Genomic DNA, 23,123 nt, shown 5'->3' with positions numbered 1-23,123 from the left:
GCTCGCGCGTGTCACTCGTCCGGCGGGCTGAGGCGTCTGCGTGTCCTCGCGCGTGTCACTCGCCCGGCGGGTGGAGGCGCCTGCGTGTGCTCGCGCGTGTCACTCGTCCGGTGGGTCGAGGCGCCTGCGTGTCCTCGCGCGTGTCACTCGTCCGGCGGGTCGAGGCGCCTGAGTGCGCTCGCGCGTGTCACTCGTCCGGCGGGCTGAGGCGTCTGCGTGTCCTCGCGCGTGTCACTCGTCCGGCGTGTCGAGGCGCCTGCGTGTGCTCGCGCGTGTCACTCGTCCGGCGGGCTGAGGCGTCTGCGTGTCCTCGCGCGTGTCACTCGTCCGGCGGGTCGAGGCGCCTGAGTGCGCTCGCGCGTGTCACTCGTCCGGCGGGCTGAGGCGTCTGCGTGTCCTCACGCGTGTCACTCGTCCGGCGTGTCGAGGCGCCTGCGTGTGCTCGCGCGTGTCACTCGTCCGACGGGCTGAGGCGTCTGCGTGTCCTCGTGCGTGTCACTCAGCGCCTGCTTGGTGAGCGGCAGCCATGGCTTCGGCGGAGCAGAGCACAGACACAGACTGCGGTAAAACTCAGTGAGCGCTGCGGCCTGTAGTCTTGTTTGATGATGGATCGTTTCTGTGAAACGTCCAGCTGTGACGGTTAATACTCTAAGCTGTTTAGAAGAGGCTGGACCGAAATAACAAGAAAAAGGTTCCAAAGACGACAGATGAAAGGGGCCCTGTAATGCTGTGCGGTGTATCAGTCTGCCTCTTTAGAGCTTGTCCTGTTTCATTATGATTACGGCTCCAAAGCACCAACGCGGGGATTAATTATGAAAATATAACGTGCCTCGTTAACACAAGGGTCAGAAATCTCCGAGCACCTCTAATGCGTTCCTCTAATTTGTACAGTCAGTCCCAGCAGGTGCCTAAAACCCCATTGAAACAGACGACACTTCCGCTTAATTTCAGTTCATTCATTTATTACCATCTTTAATGCAACGCCAGCCTTGAAAATCGATCCCTGTTTCAGTAATCGCCTAGAAACCAGCCGTTATGTTTTTGCTTTGTTTTGTTTTCTAAGTATCTGACCCCAAACATAATGCACAATCTCCCCTGCTCTTGGTTACGCCCCACACTTGAAGCCATATATGATGTCAGTGTGTTGAATCCGGAGAGGACTTTCAGAGCAGTGTGCCAGTGTTCCTGTTTTTAAATGACCCACTCAGTTTGTGCCAAATTGTCTGTAACATGCACCAAAGGCTCATTTATCACTTTGCTTTCACATGGAAAAGTTTCTGACTAATATGTTTTGTAATCACAAATAAAGGTGTTTCCGGTGGATCCTTTCCAGACGAATGCGGTTTTCCAGTGCTTGTGTTTCTCTTAATAACTGGGGATCACTGCGCGGCAGCTGTCTGTCTCTGTCACAGAGAAAGCACTAAAGACTCCAGCATTCTGTCATTATTCTCAGTGTTGTGGTCTGGCATGAAATGACTGCATCAGAGGGTTTTCTCAGATGCCGCCTTTGCATGCTGTAAAAAACGGCTTTTTTATGCTGTCATACAGAAGCCTGTGAGCACACTGAAGACAGGAACCACGCCAAGCTGCCTTCTGCTGAAACATCTCACAGCTGTTAACGAGTCACAGGCTACCTGCATCATCTGCAGCAGGTCTGGAAGCAGCTACCCTCTGCGTCTGACGTTCTGCACTAATCATCATGCTGGACACTTTTTACTGTGGTGAGCAGTGGTTTTCAGTAATAACACCAGCAGCAGTCAGACTACTTTGTAGGCAGCACTAACCAAAACCAGGTTATCTTGGTGGTAATAGGGCCCAGTGGCGCCTCCTACAGTATCTGGTGACATAGGCAGTGAAGCAGCTAAAATGGCCACAGCTTTAGCATTTTGCTTCTGCGCTTGTTAATCCTGTTACTGTTCCCTGCCTCATCATGCTTGTGGGCGACGGAGTAATCACCCGGGGGGGGGTCGTCCTCAGGGCTCCAGTTCTCTGGTCCACTTCCCTGTGCATAAAAGCTTCATCAGGCGGGTCTTGGGCCCAGACTAGTACAAGAGGCAGCAGGCGGAAAATGCCGGCCTGACAGAGCACTGGATCAGCCTGCCCTACTTCATCTGCAAGAGCGCAGTGCAAAGCAGTGCTGCTGTGTGAGGAGCGCAGAGAGGCTCGGGGGGGGGGGGGGGGGGGGGGGGGGTATGGTGGAAGAATACAAACACTCATATTTTACGTTACAATCACTGAAGCCATATAACCAAAATCGAACAGGAATAAACTCTGCCTATTAGCATTCATGACTGAAGATAAAACTGTTCTGATGACCACTTCAAACCAGCCTATTTTGGCTGATCGGACCGATTCCCACTCAGATATTCAGTATCCCAGTTTGATTTTATTGCACATTAGCTATATCAGCTACACTGTGCTGTATTTTTTCTGTAATGTCACTAAAAGTATTTACTATAAATAAAAATAAGATGCATATCATTCACTGTTAGATAATGATATGCTTTCTATTCTAACCTAAAGCTCAGATAGCAGGTTATAATGGATGTTTCAAAGACAACTTAATGAATATAATATAAATCATGTGTTATACTGCCACCATGGGGTGTAAATCTGAAGTATTGTAAACTATACATCGTGAAACATAAATGGAGCGGGAAGGGCCTGAAGCTTATCTCAGGCAGCAGGGAGGACAGAGCAGGGGACATGCTGGGCAGGGCATCAGCCCAACACAGGGCACCAGGCAGGGGGCATGCTCGGCAGGGTATCAGCCCAACACAGGGCACCAGGCAGGGGAAATGCTCAGCAGGGTATCAGCCCAACACAGGGGACACACTGGGCAGGGTATCAGCCCAACGCAGGGCACAGGGCAGGGGACACTCTGAGCAGGGTATCAGCCCAACACAGGGCACAGGGCAGGGGACACGCTGGGCAGGGTATCAGCCCAACACAGGGCACCAGGCAGGGGACACGCTGGGCAGGGCATCAGCCCAAGACAGGGCACAGGGCAGGGGACACGCTGGGCAGGGCATCAGCCCAAGACAGGGCACAGGGCAGGGGACACGCTGGGCAGGGCATCAGCCCAAGACAGGGCACAGGGCAGGGGACACGCTGGGCAGGGCATCAGCCCAAGACAGGGCACAGGGCAGGGGACACGCTGGGCAGGGCATCAGCCCAAGACAGGGCACAGGGCAGGGGACACGCTGGGCAGGGCATCAGCCCAAGACAGGGCACAGGGCAGGGGACACGCTGGGCAGGGCATCAGCCCAAGACAGGGCACCAGGCAGGGGACACGCTGGGCAGGGCATCATCCCAACACAGGGCACCAGGCAGGGGAAACGCTGGGCAGGGCATCAGCCCAACACAGGGCACAGGGCAGGGGACACGCTGGGCAGGGTATCAGCCCAACACAGGGCACAGGGCAGGGGACACGCTGGGCAGGGCATCAGCCCAAGACAGGGCACCAGGCAGGGGACACGCTGGGCAGGGCATCATCCCAACACAGGGCACCGGGCAGGGGACACGCTGGGCAGGGTATCATCCCAACACAGGGCACCGGGCAGGGGACACGCTGGGCAGGGCATCATCCCAACACAGGGCACAGGGCAGGGGACACGCTGGGCAGGGTATCAGCCCAACACAGGGCACAGGGCAGGGGACACGCTGGGCAGGGTATCAGCCCAACACAGGGCACAGGGCAGGGGACACGCTGGGCAGGGTATCAGCCCAACACAGGGCACAGGGCAGGGGACACGCTGGGCAGGGTATCAGCCCAAGACAGAGCACAGAGCACGGGACATAAAAACATATGGTTTCTTCCCCGTATGTTCGCTCTTAGGAGCATTTCAAATTTCTAAAAGACCAAAGCTTATTCACCACCTTCACCATAAGATGGGACGTTTTCCCCCCAAGGTGTCTTTTTGCCAAACACTCCTTCCACACTCACAGCAGGTACAAGATTTCTCTCCTGTGAAATTTGCTGATATTGTATTAAGCTTCCTAAGTGATTAAAAGTCTTGCCATAGGAAGGAAAGTTAGATTTAATTTTTCCATTTTGTGGATGAGCTGATGCTGTTTCAGGGTCTTTAATTGGCTAAAAGATTCACCATTGTCCACACATGAATGGATTTCTGGGTGATGAAAACCAGAAGTGACTTCTTGCACATGGCAAACTCTCTTCTCGCGCTCGTTTCAGAGGCAGGGGTCTTCTGAGGTCATAATTTGCTGAGCTGCCCTTTCCCAGATCGTCTTGTTGTGATACACTGTTGCACTCTTGTTGTTGCAGATCACAGTTCACGTGCAGCCTTTTTCAGTATTCTCCCACATTGTCTTTCCTCGGTCTTTCTAATGGACATGTTTGCAGTCTCAGAGCTTTCTGTAGTGTCAGCGGGAGAATCGTGAAGCCCATCTGTTGGTTGGGCATCTCCATTGTTTCAGAGGTTTCAGTCAGAGACAGTACCAGTCTTCAGGGCCTGCATTCATTGGAGAGAAATCAAGTCACCCCATCTCAGGACGGCCACCGAACACGTCAGCGCTGGACCCCGACACACAAGTCGAAATTTGAAAAATAGACGCCTTACCTCACTTTGCTAATGTTATTGATTAAAAGTGATAAAGGACTCTCTAAACTTCATTCAAACAGCTCCTTTGCCAAAAGCCTCTGACAATTTTGTGTCTGTACTGGAACTAGTCCTGATCACAACACCGGGGCTTCAGCAGCAGATCTTTGCCCAGTATTTTTTTATCTATTTCTGAAGAAAAAATACTTAATATAATGCTGTAGTTAAAGGGCATGTAAGACATTTCATTAGAGCCCATAAACAGCAAAAATAGACAGACGTGTCATCCATGTGCGCTGGGCTCGTCGTCTGGGTAACACTTGCTGGTTTGTCATTTCCGCATGACCACGCCCATATCGATTATGCCGCCACAGTGGGACTGACCTAGTTTGAGCAGGGAAGCAATCACACATTCTTCAAATTTGTCTGTCATATTAATATACTATTTTATAGGCCTACACTGCTACTTAGATTTACCAACAAGTACATGGGACATGCAGTGAGCAATTCCGGTCACGCACATTGATTAATGTGATCGCACCTGGTTTTGAAATACCAAATAGCCTGAAAGTGCAAAGATCCGGGCGAGCGAGCTAACTTATCGCCGGCAGCCCCCCCGCAATGTCCTCTGGATTCACTCTGTCCACCCTCACGCTCCGCGTATGAACCCAGAAACGAAATCGCAGCCAGCTGCGAGAAAACATCAGGATGTCGAACATGACGGCGCTGATAACGCCACGTTAGCTGGTTTGTGGAAAAAAAATCACTTAAAAACATAATATAATAACCTCATCCAGTAACTCAGTTTTATTTGTTACTCACACATATTTCAGGTATTTGCATATTCAGCATAATACACTGTAAATTATCATTAATGAATCGCGCTACAGTTGTCCACCGAACACTGTGCTTTGGATGGTGCACATGCAGTTTACATTAAATCACAGGGGGAGTATTTAAAGGCAAAATGGATGCTTTAGCTCCCTCTGTAATCACCTTAAAAAGCAAATGATGAAAATGGACAAATAAGTATAACTAATAATAAACAAAACAAGAGTAAGCCAGTCACAGTCATGGTAAAATTATGATACACAAAGGGAAAAAAATCGGTTTCATTTGATAAACATTTTTTAAAAGCCACAACAGGACCACTACAGGCTTCATTTCATGCCTGACAAAGTGGCTACTTTGGGGGGGGGGGGGGGTCGCTCGGCCGCTAAGGCCCCTTTCCTGCAGCAGGAACACACTGCTGCTTCTGAAGGGGGGGTGGGTCACTTTTAAAATCCAACTGTTAGTGTTTCCCAGCCATTCTGAGGGGCGCTGACAGGATGGGGAGTCTGAGGCAATTTGCCACAAATTAAAAATGTCCAAGAGTGATTAATTAGCCGCTGCCAGTAATTAAAATAAAATCTGAAGCACAGTGAAGGTTTTGCTGCGCAGGGCGGCTTATTCCCGCTAGAGAGGCCAGTCGCTGGCAGACAGCAAGGGAAGTGGCATGTTAAAGATGTCCCGAAAGAGGCTGCTGTGCCCCACCTGGGCCGGCTCCGGCAGCCTGCTGGCCGGGGCCGCCCGGCTCCAAGGCATCAGCACCCGGACCGGCAGGTTGTGTACCGCGGGGGCCTGGTCACCTCCCGCAGGGGGTGCGGCAGGGGGAGGCGGGGACAGAGAAACAGGGGGCACGGTGGGGGAAGGCGGGGTGAAAGAGACAGGGGGCGTGGCTGCGGGAGGCAGGGTCAGAGAGACAGGGGGTGTGGTTGTGAGAGGCGGGGTCAGAGAGACAGGGGGCATGGCTGTGGGAGGCAGGGTAAAACAGACAGGGGGCGTGGCTGTGAAAGGCGAGGTCAGAGAGACAGGGGGTGTGGCTGTGGGAGGCAGGGTAAAACAGACAGGGGGCGTGGCTGTGAAAGGCGAGGTCAGAGAGACAGGGGGTGTGGCTGGAGGAGGCAGAGTCAAAGACAAAGCGTGTGCGATGGGAGGAGGCGGGGTCAGAACAACAGGGGATGCGGTGAGGTGCTCGACCTCCTCCGGGGGGACATCCTTTGGAGGATCAGAGAGCGCAGTGACGACAGCTGGCAGGTAGGTGGCGGTACAGTCTTCATGAGGCCACCCTAGCTGGCGGGCGAAGGCCGGGCAGGACAAGGCAACAGGGGCGGAAGCGGTGCCCGGCGGCCGGGGGTCCCGGGGGGTCGAGCCAGGCAATGGCCTGAGAGGGATCTCAGTGGGGGTGTCCCTCAGCTCCTGGCCTTTAGAGAGCTCCTCCTGCCGCGGGGACACCCCACTGTGCGGGGGACCGTCCCCAAAGCGGAGCGGCACATCTGCAGAGCCAGAGCAATTGCAAAAAAATGAAACGCGACACCCACCCACACACCCACCCTTCCACACCTCCTCCTCCATCTGTCCAACACTCCCTGTGCATGGTGCTGCACACCGTCATTAACATCCCACTAACCCTAACCCTCCCGGAACATTCCATCAGGGAAGCTCTAACATTTTAACCATGTTCTTCTGAATGTATATGACAAAAGAAAAACTTGAAATTCTTCTCTTCTACAAAACTGCTACAATCCAGGTGCAGGGTGACATTCTGTAGAACTACAGGTCTGAGCTCATATCAGCAAATGGTGCCCTGTGAATTTACCCAGCGATGATGGCCATGGGTGATGTGTCCTGGGAGCCCGGCCAGTGAGACTCACCTCTCTGTTGGGGCGGAGCTGCCTGGGCCCTGGAGCTGCTCCCGCAGGGGGCGCTCACGTGCTGGCCATCCACAGCGGTCCCTGAAGCCCGAGGTGCCTGGAGTCTGTGATCCGGAAGAGAGGAGCTGTAGAACCTGGGTATTGGAAGACATGAGAGATTAACCACAGAGGGGTGAAGCCCACCTGCGCTCAGGAACACAGGAAGTCACATGACGGGAAGTGAGCGTCAGCAGGTGGGCGGGGCTCAGCTGCCAGGTCAATCCATAAGAAAAACATACGTAGGTCTAAAAGGAGAAGGTGGCAACCTGAAGCCCAGGTCCGGTGTGGGGCAGGTGCCGGGCAGTGTGGCGGGGGCCTCTACAGAGGACGGCCTGTCTTCACACCTCTCTGGCTCTGCATTCGCCACACGCACCTCGCTTTTGTTCAGGACCTGAATGGGGAGAGTGGGCCAAAGGTAACTGGGTGCAACAGAGAGGAGGAGACCTCGCTCAGCTCAGGTGAGAAGCAAAATGACGCAAACCAGGAGATAAAGTCAGTGCAGCAGGATCACTGCGTAATCAGGAAGACGGAAGACAGTGCAGTGTGTGTTACAGTAATACAGCAGGATCACTGCGTAATCAGGAAGACGGAAGACAGTGCAGTGTGTGTTACAGTAATACAGCAGGATCACTGCGTAATCAGGAAGACGGAAGACAGTGCAGTGTGTTTTACAGTAATACAGCAGGATCACTGCGTAATCAGGAAGACGGAAGACAGTGCAGTGTGTTTTACAGTAATACAGCAGGATCACTGCGTAATCAGGAAGACGGAAGACAGTGCAGTGTGTGTTACAGTAATACAGCAGGATTACTGCGTAATCAGGAAGACGGAAGACAGTGCAGTGTGTGTTACAGTAATACAGCAAGTTTACTGTGTAATCAGGACGAAGGAAGACAGTGCAGTGTGTGTTACAGTAATACAGCAAGATTACTGCATAATCAGGAAGACAGTGCAGTGTGTGTTACAGTAATACAGCAAGATTACTGCGTAATCAGGAAGTGCAGCGAAGGACACAGAAGCAGCTAATTTACTCTACATGTATTTCTAATGAACAACAATGTTCACCCTTCAAGCCCTGAACAACAGTCCCGTTCCAGACAAACCAGTCACCTACACAGAGAGTCTTTCCCTATTTAACAGATGAACAGTTGATCCCTGAATCAATCTGACAGCGTTTATGTCTGACACCCCCCGCCCCCATCAGCCAAGCAGCATTTAAAGGGACTGACCTTCTCCAGCAAAGGTCTGGTGGTCTCTGTCAGAGGATCGTGGGAGAACTTGCAGTGCTCCCCTTGATAGCATTTTGTATTCGTGTGGAAGAACTTACAGGGGTAGTCATGTGACTCGAGGGTCAAGGAGGCAAACAGGCCACAGCAAAGATAATAATAATACAGTAAAGATACAATAATAAACATACATGACATTTACCAGTGTGTGTGTGCGTGTGCGGTCCAGGTGTACATTACATTGTGGGGACCAAATGTCCCCAAAATGTGATACAAACCTGTTATGTTGAGTTTGTGGGGACCATTTTTTTTGGTCCCCACAAAGGAAAATTCAATTTCATAAAAATCTGTGGCTGCAATCAAAATGCTAAAAGTCTTGTAATCTGTCTGGTTACTTATGGTTAAGGTTAGGGCTGGGTAGGGGTTATGGTTGTCATAGTTAGGATTAGAGTTTTGCCCATAGAAATGAATGGAGAGTCCCCACAAAGATATAAATACAAACATATGTATGTATGTGTGTGTGCGTGCACATATGCAAATGTATAAATATAATCAACTTCACAAAGTCGATATTTGGTACTTGGGTCAGCTGGGGCTGGCATTTTGAACCCGGGGCCGGCAGCCACAGAGGATATTGTGCATGTAGATGCAGCTCTCTCCCTTAGTGCAGTAACCCTGCACGTAGTACTTGCACAATTCTAGTTTCTTGTCCAGGATCACCAGCTCATGCTCGAATTTACACTGGTCCTCCTGCAGGAGACGCAAGTGAGTCAGGCCGGGCGCCTCCTTCCTTCGCCTCCCCTCCGCACCCCCTGCGAGGCTCTCACCTTGAGGCAGCGCCCACCCAGGAAATATTTGCAGATGAGGCGGCCTCTGTGCTCCATGGCATGTTGGCTGATGAACTCCTGTGACATGAAGGGCTTCTTCACAAAGCCTGGGGGCTGGGGGGTGACAGAGAAAGGGGGAGAGAGAAGGAGGGATGGAGAGAGGGATAGAGAGAGAGGGAAAGAGAGAGCAAGGTAGGAAAAGTCGAGGAAAGGATGCAGCGGGAAAGGGGGGGGGTGGTGAGAGAGAGAAGGGGATGGAGAGAGGGAGGGAAAGAGACAGAGAGGCAGAAAGATGTAAGAGAGAGAAGGGGATGGGGAGAGGGATGGAGAGAGGGAGGGAAAGAGGGTGAAAGGATGAGAGGGAGAGAAGGAAAGACACAGAGGGAGAGAGATAGTGAGAGAGGGGGGTGGAGTGAGGAAAGGGAGAGGGAGGGAAATAAAGAGGAAAGGATGGAGCAGGTTGGAGAGGGGGAGACAGAGGGAGAGAGAGAACGAAAAGAAGAGAGAGCGCGGCATACATTAAGGACCATCTCCACGGAGACAGACTGAGCAGAGTGAGAGAGTGGCCTCAAGCCCCCCCTCCAGTGACACACCTTCTGATGACAGCTGCCATGCTGAGCTCCCCCCTTTTTCTTCTTCTTCTTTTTCTTCTTCTTCTTCATGCCCTGCCCCCCCTGGCCGGGGCCTGTAAAATGGCCACAGAAGCTTGTTGGTTAGAATGTCTGTATAATACAGCCTGATGTGACCCAGTCAGCCTCCCCCCTGCCTCTTTGCAGGCTTAGTCTCACTAATGGCTCAAAACCTCTCACTTCAGACACAGCAACCAGACACTGTCTGCCCCCCCCCCCCCGTCCGGCCCCACCCAGTCCAGTCCCCGGCCTGCCTCTGCCCCCGCCCTGTCCTGTCTGTTCCCCGCCCTGCCTCTGCCCCCGCCCTGTCTGGTCCCGCCTCTGCCCCCACCCTGTCTGGTCCCGCCTCTGCCCCCGCCCTGTCCAGTCCGATCCCCGCCCTGTCCGGTCCCCACCCTGTCTGGTCCCCGGCCTGCCTCTGCCTCTGCCCCCGCCCTGTCCTGTCTGTTCCCCGCCCTGCCTCTGCCCCCGCCCTGTCTGGTCCCGCCTCTGCCCCCACCCTGTCTGATCCCGCCTCTGCCCCCGCCCCGCCCTGTCCGATCCCCGCCCTGTCCGGTCCCCGCCCTGTCCGGTCCCCGCCCTGTCCGGTCCCGCCTCTGCCCCCACCGTCTGGTCTCGCCTCTGCCCCCGCCCTGCCCTGCCCCCGCCCTGCCTCTGCCCCCGCCCTGTCTGGTCCCGCCTCTGCCCCCACCCTGTCTGGTCCCGCCTCTGCCCCCGCCCTGTCCTGTCCGATCCCCGCCCTGGCCGGTCCCCGCCCTGTCCGGTCCCGCCTCTGCCCCCACCGTCTGGTCTCGCCTCTGCCCCCGCCCCGTCCTGTCTGTTCCCCACCCTGCCTCTGCCCCCACCCTGTCTGGTCCCGCCTCTGCCCCCGCCCCGCCCTGCCCTGTCCGTTCCCCGGCCTGCCTCTGCCCCCGCCCTGTCCCGCCTCTGCCCCCGACCCCGCCCTGTCCGTTCCCAGCCCTGCCTCTGCCCCCGCCCTGTCCTGTCCGATCCCCGCCCTGTCCATTCCCCGGCCTGCCTCTGCCCCCGCCCTGTCCTGTCCCGCCCCGCATCTGCCCCCGCCCTGTCTGGTCCCGCCTCTGCCCCGCCCTGTCTGGTCCCGCCTCTGCCCCCGCCCTGTCTGGTCCCGCCTCTGCCCCCACCCTGTCTGGTCCCGCCTCTGCCCCCGCCCTGTCCTGTCCGATCCCCGCCCTGGCCGGTCCCCGCCCTGTCCGGTCCCGCCTCTGCCCCCACCGTCTGGTCTCGCCTCTGCCCCCGCCCTGTCCTGTCTGTTCCCCACCCTGCCTCTGCCCCCACCCTGTCTGGTCCCGCCTCTGCCCCCGCCCCGCCCTGTCCGTTCCCCGGCCTGCCTCTGCCCCCGCCCTGTCCTGTCCCGCCTCTGCCCCCGCCCCGCCCTGTCCTGTCCGTTCCCAGCCCTGCCTCTGCCCCCGCCCTGTCTGGTCCCGCCTCTGCCCCCGCCCCGCCCTGTCCGTTCCCCGCCCTGCCTCTGCCCCGCCCTGTCCTGTCCGTTCCCCGCCCTGCCTCTGCCCCGCCTCTGCCCCACCCTGTCCTGTCCCGCCTCTGCCCCCGCCCTGTCCCGCCTCTGCCCCCGCCCCGCCCTGTCCTGTCCGTTCCCCGCCCCGCCCTGTCCGTTCCCCGCCCCGCCCTGTCCTGTCCGTTCCCCGCCCGGCCTCTACCCCCGCCCTGTCTGGTCCCACCTCTGCCCCCGCCCTGTCCAGCACTGCCTCGGCTCCTCACCCTCTCTAGCTTGGCCCCCACCGTCAGGCCTCTGCACGTTCTCCTCTTCCCATCTGTCCTGGTGCGGCTCCTGGTGCTGGCCTGGTCCCGACACCTCCACCTGAATCCTGCGATATTGCTCCAGCTCCTCCTGGTAGCTGTGGCGCTGCCTGCGGCGGTCGGCTCCGTGCTGCGGTTCATCCTGCTGCGAGTAGGACACTGTGTACTGACACTGTGTGCCAATCCTGCTCTTAGGGCCCCTCCCCCCTCCTCCGGCATTATACACCACAGATACACCCCACCCAGGCCCCTGAAAATAACCTCCACAGTGGTACAGCCACCACGGGACCTACAACGGGGCCACACTGTGCCAAAGTGTGACGCCAGGCCAGGCGACCAAAGGCGTCAGAAGACATCTCACCTGTGACACCGATCTGCCCTCATCGTTCTTCATCTGAGGGGCAATTTCTTCAGCCGTGTTGCCTTTCTCATCTTCTCTCTTCCCCTGTTTTCCCCTCTTCCTTTTAATTCCAACCCGCTGACACACCTCATTTCTTAAAGTGAAGGTCGAAATAGTATTTTTAAAATTAGTTCGAGCTTTTGAATAAAAAAAAATGTGAAATGTGCGCAAAAACTCAGTTATAAAAATACTGCACAACATGATGCATGAGACAGAAGGACAATCGAAATGACGCAGAGTAAATAAATGCGCGAAATTCTCAGATTGCGTACGCAACGCTGGGAGCGCACGTAATAAAATACGCACAGGACGTTAAAGCCAATATCCGTCTGAAGAGATGGAGATTTGCTGATGACACACCACCAGAAGCCAGAATCGCTAGGAGTGGTGTAGTTTATCTTTACATTAATTTAAAATGGTAAATGTTCCACGGATCTGTAAAATGACTAAAAATATAACACAATATACATATCCAAGCGGCTGACTTAACCTGAGTCTATATCAGAAAACCGCTCGATCTTTCAAGATACTAGTTGCCTTAAACAGCCTATTTTAAATGGATTAACCCCGATGATAAGAGAAAGGGCATCACCTTAATACCGCTGCGGGCTGCGGGTGCGAGGGGCTCATGGGATCTACGCAGTCTGGGGGTCTGGAGAACAGGCTTGCGAAGTCCATGCTTGCAGAATGGCTTCTACGAGTACAGTCACGGACAGTTGCCTGTCGCGTTATATGTAATGCCCAAAGCTAAACCATGGCTAGCGATAAAAATCATTCGTTCACGGAAACTCTCATAATATTTGTTATCTGTCTATCGCCGTGAATCGTGAATCACACTGGCTGAAAAGCACAGACACCGCTGTGGTACCTTCAGCGATAAACCGGACTGAAACTTCTCACAGATGTAATGAAAAATACCAGAACATATTGGGTATTTTGTAGTAAATCACCAGTTACAGTTCCGGGTAATGAACCTGAACACAGAATCCCGTTTCCTCGCCTTTTACTTCCGGGTTGGGGCATTTGAACTGGTGGAAGTGGAGGCACTGATAATTATCTTGGTAATTATTTCTCAAAGTTAAAATGCCCCAGATTTCACCTTATTAAAATGTATATTAATCAGGAAAAGGAAATACAAACTTTCTCCCTGCAGTAGATTTGTGAGCGTTATCGATCTGGCCTGGCGCCCCTGCGGCGCCCATTACGGTAATAACGGTTCAGATTGGAGCCTCAGGGACAGTAATGAATTACAATTCAAATCTTATCCTTTATTTTTTAAATTTGTTTTTATTTACCGGTCAAATTCTACATGATAGCCGCTAAGAATGGTTGCACAGATCTTTTGAAAGAACCCATGCGTGTATATTTAGGTCGCACAAGATTTTCCACAAGTCTGACGTCATTTTGTAGGCGGTTAAAGGTTAAAGGTAAAAGGAATGCTGTGTGGGGGTCGTGTCTGTATGCGCATGCGCAACATGGCGAGCGAGGGTAAGTAACGGGGCACAACTTATTTCAGCCAGAGCATGCCATGGACATGGGTTGAGGATATTTCTTCCTAAAAGTTTGTTGGTTAAATGCTATAAACTTATTGGTTAATTATAAAGAGTTGAAGTTTTCTTCTTTTTAAAAAGGTGTGACTGTGGCCTGACCCCCGTTACAGAAGGTCTGTACGTGTATGAGTTTAAATTCATCCTGGTAAAAGTTTTATTATTCCTTAAAACGTATTTAAAAATAGTACATTAAGAAATACAGATAGTGTATTTTTATTTTCTTAAAGATTATTGAAACCGCTTTGGTGACATCTGCTTCCACTTTCATCTTTGGCCTATCGGTCATAACAGCATAACGACACACACACCCACGTAACCCTGTCTGTTAAGCACATCTGTCATATCAGTATAACCAGTGCTTGAAGTGGGCCGGAACGCAGCGGAACGCAGTTCCGGAACTTCTATATTTTCGTCTTTTGGGTTCCGCCACTTTTTTCTGCGTTCCGGTACTTACTGAAACTGATCCGACGCAGCGACAGTGGCCCGAGAATAGACAATATCACAAGACCGATAAAAGACTACATGTTGTTTTAATGGTTTTTCAGTATTACATTTCTGAATTAGAAAAAAGTAATCTATGCCTATAGGTTATTGCTTGGAAGAATGATTAAATTAAAATAGTGTTTGAACCAACACATCCTAAAGACTTGATTTTTTTTTCACCGCACAAATGTCGGAAAATTAGAGTTCCTGCACTTATTTTTTTCCCACTTCAAGCACTGAGTATAACGGAACACGACCCCGTGGATCTGTCAATCAAAAACACATCTGGTCAATCAGAATGATGAAAATAATTAATATGTCATTTCTGAAAAGGATACGGTATTCTGTTTTTTTAATTTAACATAGTATTATAGAAATATAAAGTAAAGAACACATTTGATAATTCCTTTTAATACCTGAAGGAAGCATCATCTACAGCCACAAGTCCACTGATCACCTTCTGTCTTTGGCCAGATTCTGAACTTCAGCCGTTCCACCATCTTCACAAGGAAGCACTGGCAGTGGGAGCTCATCACCAAAAATAAGCTCCACTCCTTTGGAGAGAGACAGCAGAAGCGAGTGCAGGTAAGGACAGCTCTACATGGCCTGCTGTGTGTCTGCCCTGCTGTGGTCAGCTCTGCATGGCCTGCTGTGTGTCTGCCCTGCTGTGGTCAGGTAAGGACAGCTCTGCATGGCCTGCTGTGTGTCTGCCCTGCTGTGGTCAGGTAAGGACAGCCCTACATGGCCTGCTGTGTGTCTGCCCTGCTGTGGTCAGGTAAGGACAGCTCTACATGGCCTGCTGTGTGTCCGTCCTGCTGTGGTCAGCACTACATGGCCTGCTGTGTGTCTGCCCTGCTGTGGTCAGGTAAGGACAGCTCTGCGTGGCCTGCTGTGTGTCTGCCCTGCTGTGGTCAAGTAAGGACAGCCCTACATGGCCTGCTGTGTGTCTGCCCTGCTGTGGTCAGGTAAGGACAGCTCTACATGGCCTGCTGTGTGTCCGCCCTGCTGTGGTCAGCGCTACATGGCCTGCTGTGTGTCTGCCCTGCTGTGGTCAGGTAAGGACAGCTCTGCATGGCCTGCTGTGTGTCTGCCCTGCTGTGGTCAGGTAAGGACAGCCCTACATGGCCAGCTGTGTGTCTGCCCTGCTGTGGTCAGGTAAGGACAGCTCTACATGGCCTGCTGTGTGTCTGCCCTGCTGTGGTCAGGTAAGGACAGCTCTACATGGCCTGCTGTGTGTCTGCCCTGCTGTGGTCCGGCATCCATTACAGTGTCTTTTTGTGTCCTTGTTTCATAACTAATTCTGTACAGAAAGTATATTTGCATTCATGAATCATATTTGAATTTCAGGGCACAGGAAAAGATCATTTCTGAAGCACAGAATGGTGAGCTGTGTTTCTTTGTCACAATAACTCCTAGTCTCTTGTTTTTTTATTACATTTAAATTTTGCATTTCCTGATACGTTTTTCATGCATTGATCACTCTATACATTTTAATATTTTGTAGGTTTATTGCCTGATATTCTGTCGCTTCTTTCATCCACACAGACCACATTGGATATGATATAAATGCATAGTCTGTGTTTCATTTTGATTAGCTGTGGTCTAATTCCAGGTGCTAGTAAATCAGACCCTATAATTACTGAAGCGTTTGCTAATAATCACTGCTGTCAGTCACAGCCACTCCTTACAGATCCATTCACTCCAAACTCCAAATGTACAGACCACCGAGGGAGAGAGAACGGCCCCCAAATGTCCCCCCCTTGGTGGCACCAAGCCCCAGGTTCGGGGTCTTCACTGTCCCCCGATCATCATCAGTCCTTCTGCTCCCTAGGGAGACCCCCCCTCCTCCAAAAGAACAGGAACAACAACAACAAAAACACATTTACAATAACAGTGCACCCCTTTCCTGCGACAGCGATGCCACATTATTAGCGAATCACCTGTGCTGGTATAACTGTCCAGCACTGCATATGTGCAGTGTGCATGTTCATCTTTTGATCTATTAAAATATTATTTTATTATATACTATGTGGTACATTCTGTTAGTTAGACGCTCAATGTCATATTTTCATGCGTTTTTATGTAGTTTATGATGTAAGCTGTTGTCAGTCAATAACCTTCCCTTTATTTTACAATAGAGGTTACTCTATTTTTGTTTCACAGAACGTTGAATATGCACATTTAACAATATTGTTAACTCCTGATCACCAATTGTCACTGCTGTATTACTTTAATTACCTATATATAGGCCCTTTGTACAAATGTGCATTTTTTGTTTCAGGCAATTTTCGCTGGTTTCGGTCCACTTGAAGCCTTCATTGGGGCAGAAGAGGGAGTGGCTCTGATGGCTCTCAATGGCAAATACTGGAGCTCGATCCACCGGAATGGAATATATCCTATTGAGTGCTGGAAGGACTCAAAAGACAATTTGTGCAAGTTCCTCATAGAAAAGGTTGGACACCATAAAGTTCGTATGACAGATATGAGAGGGGTATACCTCAGTCGATTTCACAGAAGCGGGATTGACTTTATTGAGGCAGCTAAGAATCCCCCTGACTTATATTGTGAATTTGAAGTTTTCAGGAAAGGTGAGAACGTTTTGTTTAAAGCTGAGAATGGTAGATTTCTGACTCTCATTACCCGTGGACACATCGAAGTTGCCAAGGACGGGCCAGACCAGTTTTGTGAATTTACCCCAAGTATCGGAGACATCGTCAGTCCTGAGTTTGAGATCATCTCTGTGGACTTCAAAAATGTCTCTGCACTGATCGAAAAACCAATTGTGGTGAAGAAAGAAACCTACACAAACAGTAGTAGCGTGGAACAGAAGCACAAGTTTAATATGTCGTGGACGAAAACTGAGTCTGAAACAACCACTTGGAATCACGCTTGGGGTTTGAGTTCCACTGTGTCTTTTGATTGTGAATTAATAGGAGCAGCCATCTCAGTCTCATACTCAGGATCGTACGGCACCAGCTCCACGAAACAGAAATCCATCACCTTGGGGGAAGAGACGGAGGTCACCATCCCACCTCATAAAACGATAACTGTTAAATTAGTAGTCAACAAGCAGGAAAACTGTCAGGTTCCTTTTACTGCTAAAATTAAGAAGATGAAGAGCAGTGGAGAGTTGCAGGAGCTCACTGAACAGGGCACATGGATGGGGGTGATTTATGATAACGTGCATTTTGAAGTTAAGGAGCAGTAATCAGATATAACAGCAACATTTCCCCTAATTAACCTGGAGAAATACACATAACCAAGGTGAATCAGGATTTTAAAACATTTAATTCTTATTCTCATAATAAATATGTTAATATCTTCGTATCCTGCGGCTTTGCTTTCTGATGATTCTGAAACGCTTTTGTACCCATTTTATAAACACCATGTTACTCTGTAATGCACACAACATGCGGATGGTGGATGAATTGTTCTGATTCCATTACATTAAGAATATTCTTTGATGAAATCTTTTTCTTTATTGCAATGAAGCCATGCTACTTATCAGCCTGACTCCATAGTCTTATGATTTCCACTACATTCACTACGCTACATACTTGTTTCTATTCCAGGAGAGGTACTGTAATGAATCTGAGTAGATTAGAAGCTGATGTAATCCTTTAGGTTTGTGTTATGCCTATGGCTCTTACCTATATGAAATCAGGTCTAATTTTGGGGGTGCAGGGGAAGGTGGTGCTGTCCAATGTATCGTTCCCATTTACCTTAATTCCTTTATGACCTTTTTAAACAAATAAAATTTAAGAGCATAAGAAATTTACAAACGAGAGGAGGTCATACGGCCCATCAAGCTCGTTTGGGGAGAACTTAATAGCTCAGAGTTGTTAAAATCATATCTAGCTCTGATTTAAAGGAACCCAGGGTTTTAGCTTGCGCTACACTAGCAGGAAGACTATTCCATACTCTCAAATTCATTTAAAAATGTTCTCCTGCTAATTTCCACCTATGGCCACGAATTCTAGTTTAAACTAATATTAAAGTAGCCATTTGGCTGAACAGCATCTAGACCCGTTAGAATCTTATAGACCTGGATCATGTCCCCCCTTAGTTTCCTTTGCTCAAGGCTAAACAGATTCAGCTCAGCTAACCTCTCCTCATAAGACATTCCAGGAATCATTCTCGTAGCCCTCTGTTGCACCTTTTCTAAGGCAGCAATGTCCTTCTTAAGATATGGTGACCAAACCTGCACACAATATTCTAGGTGGGGTCTTACCAAGGAATTATATAAATGTAACATCACCTCCCTTGACTTAAACCCCACACACCTAGAGATATAACCCAACATCATATTGGCCTTTTTTATTGCTTCCCCACACTGGCGAGATTGGGACATGGAAGCATCAACATGCACACAGATCTTTCTCATCAGCTACCTTTATTTCAGTGGAACCCATAAAATATCTGTACTTTATATTTCTGCTCCCTGCATGGGTTACCTTACATTTATCTGTGTTAAATTTCATCTGCCAGGTATCAGCCCAGGTTATGGTGCCCTCTCCCTGTGTCTGTCTCTTTTCTTGCTATATGTGTGAGAGTATCTGCTCAGGCCCGGGGCCCTATGAATCAAATGACGAATTCCCAATTGGTAACCTTATTTGTTCATGCTTTGACTGACAGAGCGCGATAGTCCCACTCCCGGTGGCTTCGGAAACGATGTTTCTCCGACACTAGCAGACATTGTAAGTGAACATTGTCCTCTTGTGTCGGTTCCCTATCCACGTGAATCAGAGGAGTTTGCCTTTATGTTTTGCGTATGTTCTCCCTCCTCCTATCTTGCCCTGTCCAAATTCTGGCTCACTGGTGTTGAACATGTCAGAGCATATACCTGCCATTACCAGGGGAGTTTCTAGCAATTGAAAAGATCAACAGTCGAGTTTTCCTGGGGTTTGACTTTTTTCAATAATGACATCGTGGTTAAATACCCCGCCTATAGCGCCAAATGACGGCACCTAACGACGCCCCTGGCAGTTACCAGGGGCGTCTTGCTGACACTCCATCAGATCCCATTGCTTTACCAGGGGAAACTTGCTGCAATACTGGGTGCTTGGTTTTCAGGAATTTGCAGCAACTTAACCCCACTGTACTGAACTTTTCAGGGAAATTAAAACGCGTGACAGCCCTGCCTGGACTCCCATTGGCCTTAAGCGCTCTGACCAGAAGTGTTTTCTCTTAACATTTTGTCATCATATTGACTTACTGCCTGGGATGAGCTCATGAATTGCACAAGAGTGGAGTGGAGCGCAGTGTTCTGTTGGCACCACTGGGGGGTAGCAGAGAGGCTTAATGTAGTGTATTAAAAGTACAGAAAAAAATTTGAACCATTTTAGGAGAGCAAGTTCACAAGTTTTCCTAAGACCTGATTCTTTGGGGTGGTATGTGGCTCAATGCACTATGGTTCTGTACCTGTGATCTGAAGGTTGCTGGTTTGAGCCCAACCTCGGCACGTCTGCGGGTCCTTGAGCAAGGCCCTTAACCCCCAGCTCCCTGGATGCCGCTACGGGTGGCTGCCCTTCACAGACAGCTTACTCTCATCTACAGAGAACAAGTTGGGGGAGGTGAGAAGAGAATTTCTCCATAGGGATTAGTAAAGTATCAATTGTTACTGTTATTATTTCCAGGTCAGGGAATATTTGTAACGTTACATTTACAGCCACGCCTGTACGTGTGTGCCGTCATATGTGTGTCTCTTCCTGCCCGCCAGGTCGTGTTCTGCGTCGACCTTCGCTCCTCCACTCTGGAGGCCTCTGTGATCTGGCTGCTCCTGCTGTCAGCGGCCAAAGTCCGGCGGGAGCGTAGAGGCAGGCTGCGTGAGCGAGGCGGCGGCCTTCAGTCTCTCCTCAGCGAGGAACAGCGACGTGTCTGTGCCCTCTTCCTCCTCCCTGCCTGTTGCGCCGCCTCGCCATGCCGCCCGTACTCCTGCTGACGCTCTCCCTCTCCCTCTCCCTCTCCCTCGGGACTGTCCTCGCCCAGGAGCCTGAGCCCGTTGTCGTGCAGCTGAACGAGACGCAGGGCGAAGACCCCGACACCGACTGGGGCCTGGACACCATCCGGGGCAGCTTTGAGGCCGTCAATGGCTACTTCGACTCTATGCTGGAGCTACTGGGAGGCCGGGATGGGGTGTGTCAGTACCGCTGTCGATACGGTGAGCGGGGGGCCGTGTTACAGTGCTGCAAAGCAGAGTTTCTTAGTATCAGGGCGCAGCGCAAGCTTGCCCCCTATGTGCTGACTAGGAGTATTACGGAGAAATTACCTATTTATTCATCATCAGAATCATCACGGTAGATTGGTGTGTACAGATAAGGTATTAAAGTCACTGGAGTGTAGAAAGGTGGTTTATTTTTCGGTCACTGGCTTGTAGCAATGATATAATGGCCAGTAATGTATGGAATACTGATGATGTGATTTGCTGCTCTCTGAGTTGTGGAAACTCGCTAAACTGGTGTGTATAGGTGTGATATGCTAGCAACTGCTTTGTTGATGGATGTTTTTCTGGTCTGGGTCTTCGGAGAGGTGCTGAGGTAGCTGGTGGCTGAGCCGATATACCAGTTACTGGCTGTAAAAGGACATTTCACTGGTGTTAACTGCATCTTCATTTGAAGATCTGAGAATCAAGAAGGATTTACTGGATTTACTTTTCATTTGCCAGACCTCCATCACACACACAGCCAGCTCCATGCCTACAGAGGCACTGATGTTTCATGGGCAGAGACAGCCGATCTGATCTGATTAATGCGGCTGGACCTTAATCAAGGCGTGACGGTGGCTCTAACCCACTCAGTACACCGACAGCGTCATCTCCTCCCGGTGAATTCTGGCCTGGCCCAGCTGACTGGGCGCCCCATGAACTGGTCACTAGGGAGCCAAATCAGGCCTTAAGTGCGTCGTCTTTGTGTGTCGGGGTATGACACATGTCACCTCTCCACACATGTCACCTGTGCACACCTGCTTTCTGTGTGTCCTGGCATGTTGGGCTGGGACACTCAGATGATGTCACCATCAGTCACGCTCTGGTGTGCTGCCCCGGTTTGTCACATGCAAACTGACAAAGTCGGGGGGGCAGCTTCTGTGAGAAACGCATGATGGCACCATGAGGATGTGGTCATGGGACGCCTTCCTCTCCCGCTGTGTGTGATGTGATACATGTTATGTCCAACATGTAGAGATGTAGCTTGTCTGGCAACAAAGATTTTCATTGGCTTTGGTCTCATGGCAATAGAGACTCTGATTCTGCCTCTGATTCTAACCCTGACTCTGATTCTAACTATGACTTTGATTCTGACTCTGCTAGGCAAGGCTCCTCTTCCTCGCCCAGACTATCAAACTCCCGAACCTAATGGCTGCAGCTCCTACTTTCTAGGCCTCCCACTGCCTGATGGGGTGCGTATCCTCACACACACGTACACGCATGTGCATGTGTGTCCGTGCCATAACCCATGCGTGTGGATCTCTCCAGCTGGACTTAGGCATCCCAGCCATGACGCGCTGCTGCAATCAGTTGGACCTGTGTTACGACACCTGCGGCTCCAACAAGTACCGCTGTGACTCCAAATTCCGCTGGTGCCTGCACTCCATCTGCTCTGACCTCAAGAAGAGCCTGGGCTTTGTGTCAAAGGTTGAAGGTCAGCGCCCTCATTCATACCTCACTGGCCCTCAATACAGGCAGCTCTCAACTTACGTAAGATCAACGTAATAAATCAGGACTTATACAAAAAATATCTGAGATACACAGAGAATACAGGAGTGCTAAAGCCAAAAGGGAACAGACATCTGCAAGTACATTTATACTTTTCATTTATGTCTTTTGCATGTATTACTAGTATATTTTTGGCTTATGTGTTTATAGCTCTAAGATGCGGGAAGGTAAATCTGACTTACGTGGAATTTGACTTACATGTAGAACAGATTACTTACGTTCAGTCAAGAGCTGCCTTTATATGTTACTTGTATTACATCACCTGAGCTAAGGAAATCTATTGCTGGTCATTGGTCACATTAAGTGCGTGAAAATGCAGTTTCGTCGAGTCATTGTCCCACTTTCCTGTTTCATTTCCTTTTAATTTCATTTCGCTGTCATTTTATTTCATTTTTAATTTCATTTCAGCTTGTGAAACGGTCGCAGACACATTGTTCAACACCGTGTGGACACTGGGCTGCAAACCCTTCATGAACAGCCAGAGGGCAGCGTGTATCTGCGTGGGCGAGGAGAAGGATGAGCTGTGAGGGGAAGGGCGAGGTCCAGCAGGGGGCGCTGAAGTAGAGGGACGTCACCAATCATCATGGGCTGTGACGCGATGTAATGACCTGCTCTGCTGACTCCAAGCCCACAGAATATTATTATTGTTTGTATTAGTGAAGAATCATATTAAAAGTTATTATAAGTTATAAAGTGTATATATATATAAATATTTTGTTCCATTAGAGGTGCTGGTTTGACTCAAGCCTTTATGATGCGATTGAACTCTTTATTGTATTAAATGCGATTCTTAATGTTTTTAACTGTTTTTTGAATGTTTCTTTATATGCCAGAATGGGACCACACTGTGGAGACAAGATTCCCGAAAATATTTAAAATGTTTTACTCTGAAACGTAGCAAATATAAAACATTTTAAAGAGTCGACTCAGAGAGGTGAAGGAGGTTTAGTAACAAGACCATAATCACTAAGGATGACGGTGTGCATAAAGACGGCCGCTAAGCGCTAACCCTCGTGGGGGTGGTCAACACCGCTCCAGCCACGCTTTTGCATGGGGCCCAGAGGACTGGGGTCTCTGCACTGGGGGGCAAAGTGACATCCTCAGTGAAGCCCCAGAAACAACAAACCTGCCCCTCTCTAACCCACTCTGGAAAAGGCGGAACACTGTAATGTCACTGCAGAGTCACTTCTGTGATATCACTGCAGAGTCACTTATTTTGGTTGTGACAAT

General features: G+C 50.4%; 2 protein-coding genes and 1 long non-coding RNA gene across 10 annotated transcripts; 2 read left to right on the top strand and 1 right to left on the bottom strand.

Annotated features, from left to right (window-relative positions):
- Nucleotides 1–490: 490 nt before the first annotated feature.
- Nucleotides 491–4,633, top strand: LOC140581247 (uncharacterized). Of its 2 annotated transcripts, none has more exons than XR_011984308.1 (3): nt 491–563; nt 1,549–1,721; nt 4,438–4,633. It is a non-coding gene; the product is annotated as an uncharacterized lncRNA (long non-coding RNA). The 2 variants fall into 2 exon arrangements; XR_011984309.1 differs by having other exon boundaries at nt 493–573.
- A 718-nt stretch (nt 4,634–5,351) lies between these two features.
- LOC111848459 (uncharacterized) lies at nt 5,352–13,564 on the bottom strand. 6 transcript variants are annotated; one of them, XM_072703342.1, is made up of 11 exons: nt 13,445–13,564; nt 12,742–12,843; nt 12,111–12,243; nt 11,711–11,894; nt 9,938–10,029; nt 9,345–9,458; nt 9,148–9,267; nt 8,521–8,625; nt 7,531–7,682; nt 7,253–7,386; nt 5,352–6,874 (listed from the first exon to the last, which is right to left on the bottom strand). In XM_072703342.1, the coding sequence occupies exons 2-11, from the start codon at nt 12,825–12,827 to the stop codon at nt 6,015–6,017; spliced, it is 1,980 nt and encodes a 659-aa protein (XP_072559443.1). In that variant the 5' UTR covers nt 12,828–12,843; nt 13,445–13,564; the 3' UTR covers nt 5,352–6,014. The 6 variants fall into 6 exon arrangements, with proteins under 6 accessions (XP_072559443.1, XP_072559441.1, XP_072559440.1 ...); XM_072703340.1 differs by lacking the exon at nt 13,445–13,564 and adding an exon at nt 13,290–13,390 and having other exon boundaries at nt 11,711–11,891; XM_072703339.1 differs by lacking the exon at nt 13,445–13,564 and adding an exon at nt 13,290–13,389.
- On the top strand, nt 13,563–22,691 carry LOC111848487 (group XIIB secretory phospholipase A2-like protein). Of its 2 annotated transcripts, XM_072703345.1 has the most exons (10): nt 13,644–13,812; nt 14,657–14,767; nt 15,530–15,564; nt 16,464–17,446; nt 18,818–18,879; nt 19,617–19,755; nt 19,902–20,342; nt 21,489–21,577; nt 21,654–21,819; nt 22,302–22,691. In XM_072703345.1, the coding sequence occupies exons 7-10, from the start codon at nt 20,102–20,104 to the stop codon at nt 22,418–22,420; spliced, it is 615 nt and encodes a 204-aa protein (XP_072559446.1). In that variant the 5' UTR covers nt 13,644–13,812; nt 14,657–14,767; nt 15,530–15,564; nt 16,464–17,446; nt 18,818–18,879; nt 19,617–19,755; nt 19,902–20,101; the 3' UTR covers nt 22,421–22,691. The 2 variants fall into 2 exon arrangements, 1 of the variants encoding a protein (XP_072559446.1); XR_011984307.1 differs by lacking the exons at nt 18,818–18,879; nt 19,617–19,755; nt 19,902–20,342; ... (1 more) ...; nt 21,654–21,819; nt 22,302–22,691 and adding an exon at nt 13,563–13,637 and having other exon boundaries at nt 13,781–13,812; nt 16,464–17,689.
- The last annotated feature ends 432 nt before the right edge of the window (nt 22,692–23,123 follow it).

The sequence above is a fragment of the Paramormyrops kingsleyae genome, chromosome 20 (genome assembly GCF_048594095.1).
Source record: "Paramormyrops kingsleyae isolate MSU_618 chromosome 20, PKINGS_0.4, whole genome shotgun sequence".
Lineage (NCBI taxonomy): Eukaryota > Metazoa > Chordata > Actinopteri > Osteoglossiformes > Mormyridae > Paramormyrops > Paramormyrops kingsleyae.
The sequence above is the reverse complement of the archived record's forward strand: the minus strand, read 5'-3'. Positions and strand labels throughout refer to the sequence as shown.